The following is a 7,123-nucleotide window of genomic DNA, read 5'->3' on the forward strand; positions in this document are numbered from 1 at the left end:
GAGCTGGGAGGTGAAAAGGGGAAGTCTTTTTGTATTTCAGAAAAGTTAAACCTTCCTACCCGTTCCACTTTGCCAGGACGAATCTCTGCATTAACAACTTTTAACAGCCTATAGGTAAGTTCAATGTAGCTAAAACTTTTTAATGTAGAACAACTGGGTTTCTATATGGGATTAACTTTACACTGCAGAGTGGTTGAACAGAATTTTTCAACCTGCGGTCATGAGTCATGACTGCAAAAAAGTAATCATTTCCATTCTGTCTTGTTTTGGCATGTTCCTTTTCTTGAGTTTTGGTGAAGTAAGAATGAGTTCCTGGTCTCCAGTGTGTGCTCTTTAACCTGTTCTCTGGTTTGCCTGGAATGTGCTCAGTCGTACTAGGCTGGAGTACAGCAGCAATTTTCCAGGGTGTGTCTCCCTGGCTTGGTGTTAGGAATGTGTATTGGACTGGACAAATAATTTACTAAAATCATTCTGAATATCAGCATGCTAAAATAATGCAAAAGGCATTAATTATCGATGGATAAAGTTTCCTGGAGTGATTTGTGTCTCACTGGTACCAAAAGCAACACCTGAAATGATTTACTCTGTCCTCTGTCCCAGCTTCAGGACACTGTCTTAGTAGCTCAAGTGGCTACATCTTCAGAAAAAAAAAAAAACATGACCCATTGTTTTGTTCAGCTCAGACAAGTCAGTGATGGGCATGCAATGAGATTTGATTTCATAATTATGGTGGTTTTTGGCCTTTTTTCCAGGAAAGTTAAAAATGGCAATGGTATCAGAGTTTCTGGGACAGCTGGCTCTCCACGCAGGGGTAACATCACACTTCTTGTTTTAATGTTTATTGTGGATTTTTTTCAGTATGTTATAGCCTGCATACTGTTTGTTTATTATTGTATTATTTGCTGTGAATCCTCAGACCAGTGACCCGAAGTTCCCCACTGTGGTACCTGCTCTGGACTTTGACCCCGACAGAGATGCTACCAGAATAGAGAATGCTATCAAAACCAAAGGCAAGATAAACTGTGCATGTAGCTGAAAGAAATCGGTGCTGAGTTGTGTAACTTCTCTCTATGGGATAAGTAACTGGTGTTTGTGAGTCAGCATCCTGGCTTGAAATCTTTTGTCTGTGCTGGGAACGCTTCCAAGTCTGTGCCTCAGAGATGGCAGAGCTCTGTTGTGGTCTCTGACTGAGGCCTGGTGGCAACGGTCTGCCCACCAACTCGCCAACAGCCCACCATTTTGTTGCAAGGAAGAATCTCTTTACTAATGATGCCATGGGGGATTACAGAAGAGGATTAGAGCTGCTTTAAAACATTTATTTCAGTTAAGAATTTTTCCTCTGAAGTCAGCTTTAAAGTCAGAATTCTGAGAAAAAAGTCAGAACTCAAATAAATGTTTTACAGCTGTTCTAATCCTCTTCTGGAGGGGATATCTCCTGAGCATGTCTTGTTAAAGCAAGCCAACTTTGCCAACAGGCCCTCTGTTTGTCTATATTGTTCTACTTTGTCTTGTGTCCGGCACAAACCTGATGGTGATGAAACTACCATTATATTATTGAACCGCTGAAACAACAGAGATGTGATTTCATTGAAATATCCATCATGTGAAAAATGAGTTTGTAATGTAGCCTGTTGTAAACATTTCTATTTAGAGCAAATGCTCTTTATAACTATGTATGTTCATATCTCTCCAAAACTGCTATAAGGCGTTTGTAGGCCTCACCATTTCACATTTAGCCCAAGGTGCTAAGCGAGACTATGTTGCTGAAATTATTACAATGAGAGTTAAATAGTATTTTCTACTCACTAAGTAGCTAGTGCAATAAAAGGTTTTTATCATGCTTATCAGGAGTTTTTTTTTTTAAGTGTATTAATGTGTATATATCATACAACTAGGAAGGCAATATAGCAGAATTTTAATTTTACTTCCAATTATCAATATAAGCATTAGCCCAAAAACCTTGTACCAGTTGTCATGCATCAGTTTTGCCTACAGTTTTAACCCCATTTTCCTTCCAACACATCTTTTCACTCTTAAGCTATCTAGAGTCACCTGTGTTGCAGTCCTTGTCCAGTTTAATCCAAATAACATATAACAGGATTTATTTTTGTTGGTATATTTAGTGGTTGAATTCCATCCCTTTTGTCTCATCCAGTGTACTGTATGTCTTTTTCATATGAACATTAGGAGTGGATGAGCAGACCATCATTGATGTCCTAACTAAGCGGACCTACCCCCAAAGGAGAGAGATTGCTTTTGCATATGAAAGGAGGGCGAAGAAGGTACAGTAGACTTGCACATAAAAATCTCGAATCCTTCACAGTTCTGACTGTGGGGTGGGACACACTAAGTTGTTTTTATATTTTCAGGACATGATCTCAGCCCTGAAGGGAGCGCTGTCTGGCCCTCTGGAAACAGTGATGCTCGGACTGATGAAGAGCACAGCCCAGTATGATGCCTCAGAGATCAAAGGATCTATCAAGGTATAGGACACGTAGTGTATCAGTGGACAATGATTGAAGGATTGCACTGCCCTCTACTGGAAAAATGACAAAATAGGCTTTTGGTTTTTAGATGGAGGTGAGGTTATGTGGTGTACAGTATGTTTTCAGGTGTCATGTATAAATAGTAATGAGGATTCCTCTCACCTTCAGGGCTTAGGAACAGATGAAGAAACGCTGATTGAGATTTTGTGCTCACGCAGCAATGATGAGCTGGTGGAGATCAAAAGTGTCTACAAGGAGCGTAAGTCCAAAGCATCCCAGGCATTCACATAAAGGCCTAGAAATGCATCAGAATTTGTCATGTTTGACCCATATGTTGTTATACTGTACTGTATGTTGACTGTGCACTGTTGGGCCCCCATATGTTGTTATACTGTATGTTGACTGTGCACTGTTGGGCCACTGCTCAACTTGAGCACACTCTGTCCAACAGAAGTCTTGTTCTGTTTTAAATGCCCTTGAACCAGATATACAACTTTGTGATTACCCAGGTTATATGGGGAGAACTATCTAAAATACAAATAATATTTCCCTCAGTGTTCAAGAAGGACCTGGAAAAGGATGTTGCAGGTGACACTTCTGGAAACTTTTGTAAGCTGCTCCTGGCTCTGGTGCAGGTAAGATCTGTCTTTATGATTTATACTGTATAAAACAATGTCACTAAAACCAACCTGAGTCATGTCTTATTACTGTGCAGACCAAGAGAGCAGATCCATCCAGTATTGTAGACTATGAAAAGATCGATACCGACGCCAGAGTAAGTCCAGTCCCCATTCCACTTTGTCTTTGAAGACAAATCAAATCAATTTAAAAATATCATTTTTACATCAAATTCAGTATTGAGAATGTCTGAAATGTAAAGTTCTCCCACTGTGAATATGTTACATTGTTTTGGTTTAAGAGAATACCTGCCTAACATTATTACTATAAATACAGTGCCTTGCGAAAGTATTCGGCCCCCTTGAACTTTGCGACCTTTTGCCACATTTCAGGCTTCAAACATAAAGATATAAAACTGTAATTTTTTGTGAAGAATCAACAACAAGTGGGACACAATCATGAAGTGGAACGAAATTTATTGGATATTTCAAACTTTTTTAACAAATAAAAAACTGAAAAATTGGGCGTGCAAAATTATTCAACCCCCTTAAGTTAATACGTTGTAGCGCCACCTTTTGCTGCGATTACAGCTGTAAATCGCTTGGGGTATGTCTCTATCAGTTTTGCACATCGAGAGACTGAAATTTTTGCCCATGCCTCCTTGCAAAACAGCTCGAGCTCAGTGAGGTTGGATGGAGAGCATTTGTGAACAGCAGTTTTCAGTTCTTTCCACAGATTCTCGATTGGCTCTGTCCATAGGACAACAATCAGTCGTATACTGCACAAATCTGGCCTTTATGGAAGAGTGGCAAGAAGAAAGCCATTTCTTAAAGATATCCATAAAAAGTGTTGTTTAAAGTTTGCCACAAGCCACCTGGGAGACACACCAAACATGTGGAAGAAGGTGCTCTGGTCAGATGAAACCAAAATCGAACTTTTTGGCAACAATGCAAAATGTTATGTTTGGCGTAAAAGCAACACAGCTCATCACCCTGAACACACCATCCCCACTGTCAAACATGGTGGTGGCAGCATCATGGTTTGGGCCTGCTTTTCTTCAGCAGGGACAGGGAAGATGGTTAAAATTGATGGGAAGATGGATGGAGCCAAATACAGGACCATTCTGGAAGGAAACCTGATGGAGTCTGCAAAAGACCTGAGACTGGGACGGAGATTTGTCTTCCAACAAGACAATGATCCAAAACATAAAGCCAAATCTACAATGGAATGGTTCACAAATAAACATATCCAGGTGTTAGAATGGCCAAGTCAAAGTCCAGACCTGAATCCAATCGAGAATCTGTGGAAAGAACTGAAAACTGCTGTTCACAAACGCTCTCTATCCAACCTCACTGAGCTCGAGCTGTTTTGCAAGGAGGAATGGGCAAAAATTTCCGTCTCTCGATGTGCAAAACTGATAGAGACATACCCCAAGTGACTTACAGCTGTAATCGCAGCAAAAGGTGGCGCTACAAAGTATTAACTTAAGGGGGCTGAATAATTTTGCACGCCCAATTTTTCAGTTTTTTATTTGTTAAAAAAGTTTGACATATCCAATAAATTTCGTTCCACTTCATGATTGTGTCCCACTTGTTGTTGATTCTTCACAAAAAATTACAGTTTTATATCTTTATGTTTGAAGCCTGAAATGTGGCAAAAGGTCGCAAAGTTCAAGGGGGCCGAATACTTTCGCAAGGCACTGTACACCTCAGGGTCAATCCCAAAGAACTGACAAATATAACGCCATGGTTGATTGATGTGCACCTCTCAGTAATGCACTGTCCTAAGATCAGCCCTACCATCGATATTCATTTGGTGTGTGATATAGAAGTTGTTTAAATGTAATTTAATTTAATAAAATCATTACTAAATTAGTCTAACTTTGGCCAATGTCATACTTTACAGTGTGCAAACCCTGGATAATTTTGGTATAACTTGGTGCAGATGATAATTTCTACAGTCAGTCATTTTTATTCTGGACAGAGATAATAGTACTGAATTTTGGCACTGATATTTTAAAGGAGTAACACTAACACTGTACAGCAAAGTGTAAAGTATGGCGGTGGTCATTGGTATTTTCTTGGTTCGACTCAGGCGCTCTACGATGCCGGAGTAAAGATCAAAGGGACTGATGTGACCACCTGGATCTCCATCATGTCTGAGAGAAGTGTACCCCACCTGCAAAAAGGTACTGCTCCTTGTTTTCATGTGGCATGATTTTTGACTCTCCTAAATAAACTGTGCACACCAACTGATGTTTACCTTTTTCTCTGCTTGTTAGTGTTTCAGAGGTACAAGAGCTATAGCCCTTACGACATGCAGGAGAGTATTGTGAAGGAGGTCAAAGGAGACTTGCAAAGGTCCTTCCTGGTGCTAGGTACACTTCTTCATGTTATTACAAAATGTATGATAGCATAATACAAAATGTATTTTATAATTAGATTTTCTTTCTTTTGTTCCAGTTCAGTGCTTCGAAAACAAACAGCTGTTCTTTGCCAAACAACTGCATGAAGCCATGAAGGTAGCTACAGTGATCTTTTTTTTTTTTTTTTTTTTTTTAATAACAGATGAAAGAAGCACATCTGCCTGTGAAAGTGCAATTTTGCTGCAGGATCATAGAATCCAAAGTTGGCAAAAGTTATCTTACAACAGTGTTGCATCAGCAGCTGTAGTTAAGTATAGAGCATGTGCAACTTTAATAAGTGCTGACTTGTGCTTGTCTGCTCAGAGTAAAGGAGCCAAGGAGAAGGTGGTGACCAGAATTATTGTGTCACGCTGCGAGGTGGACCTGAAGAAGATTTGCTCTGAATACAAAGCCACCTTTGGCCAGTCTCTGCAAAAGACTATTATGGTAAGTGTATTATACAACCTTCCCCTGGCCAGTTAGTGATTTACAGGCTTGTTCTGTTATGCAGTCTTTCTGACCTGTTTAGCACACCAAGGGAGACTACCAGAAGGCTCTGCTCAGCCTGTGTGGACCAGAAGAGTAAAATGAATGATCGTATCAAAAGGGCCTCGCTTTGCAGCACTGGAAATGTGGGCTTATGAATATATCTCAATGGGATCAGACTCCAGAAAAAACATATCCTAACATTTGAATGCAGTGTTTTAGGAGATAGCTGTTGCTTTTTCATACATGAAGAATCTTTATTACAGCTTACTTTTGTTATACCCAAAATGGCCAATAAAATTGCTCTGTTAGAGTAGTGTTCCTTACTTTCCCTCTATCCCGCTTTTTGCTCTTATTAGATGTTCACGTATTTGACCACCAGAGGGTGCTGTAGTAGCACGGCTGCAGAAAGCTCCAGCTCCTCTGTCTCAGACCTATATACAGTAATATCTCATATCTGACAAAGACAGACTTTACATTTCTAATTATAGTGAAATGTTTTATTTCTAATTGTGTTTTTGCATTCCATCATTATCCCTTTTTTCACCTTACTGGAAGTAACTTAAGTGATAATAAATGAAAACAGATATGCATATTTTTTGGCACAAAAGATAAAAAAAATAGTACTTTTTTCAGCTTGTGAAATTTAAAAGTAGTAGCTAAAATTGTTCACATTCAAAACTTGCACAGTTTGAAAACTTTGTTTTCATAAAGCCATAAATCTCAGAGTATGATCCATACATTATGTTTTCATACAAAGAATTATGAGAAATGATCTTCATTTTCCACTATGTGGTTTCCATCAAGATGATTTAATCATTAGTGTGTTTTTCTGTGTTTGTTTGGTGCTAATATTTTAATTAAAAATGTTAATTTTACCTCCGGCAAAGCTGATTAGCATAGCACTAAACAAGCGTGTTTCTGCTGTTTAGTTTGTGGTCTCTCAGGATGAAGCAACTACCACAGTGTTGTCAAGGCATCTCCACTAAAGTATTAAAAAAAGGGCCCCAAAAGGCATGATCAGTACTGCTGAACACAGCAGTGAGGAAAAGGATGTGAAGGAAAGCGCAAAATTATTAATCTAATTAAAATAAAATGGTGCACTTTAGCTCAAATCTGAAAGAAGGTC

General features: G+C 39.2%; 1 protein-coding gene across 1 annotated transcript; it reads left to right on the forward strand.

Annotated features, from left to right (window-relative positions):
• Positions 1 to 16: 16 nt before the first annotated feature.
• Positions 17 to 6,307, forward strand: LOC109967116 (annexin A2-like). Its single transcript, XM_020612469.1, has 13 exons — positions 17 to 114; positions 753 to 811; positions 917 to 1,010; positions 2,188 to 2,282; positions 2,370 to 2,483; positions 2,655 to 2,745; positions 3,042 to 3,121; positions 3,202 to 3,261; positions 5,199 to 5,292; positions 5,386 to 5,481; positions 5,567 to 5,625; positions 5,833 to 5,956; positions 6,036 to 6,307. Exons 2-13 carry the CDS (start codon positions 764 to 766, stop codon positions 6,092 to 6,094), a joined length of 1,014 nt encoding a protein of 337 aa, XP_020468125.1. The 5' UTR covers positions 17 to 114; positions 753 to 763; the 3' UTR covers positions 6,095 to 6,307.
• Positions 6,308 to 7,123: the final 816 nt, after the last annotated feature.

This window comes from Monopterus albus, unplaced genomic scaffold (assembly GCF_001952655.1).
Source record: "Monopterus albus unplaced genomic scaffold, M_albus_1.0 scaffold5.1, whole genome shotgun sequence".
Taxonomy (NCBI): Eukaryota; Metazoa; Chordata; class Actinopteri; order Synbranchiformes; family Synbranchidae; genus Monopterus; species Monopterus albus.

Coding starts and splice junctions, on each gene's coding strand:
- LOC109967116 (XM_020612469.1), top strand. CDS start 764: ATGGCAATGGTATCAGAGTTTCTGGGACAGCTGGCTCTCCACGCAGGG. Junction 2,283..2,369: donor ATGAAAGGAGGGCGAAGAAG/GTACAGTAGACT, acceptor TTATATTTTCAG/GACATGATCTCAGCCCTGAA. Junction 5,293..5,385: donor TGTACCCCACCTGCAAAAAG/GTACTGCTCCTT, acceptor TCTGCTTGTTAG/TGTTTCAGAGGTACAAGAGC.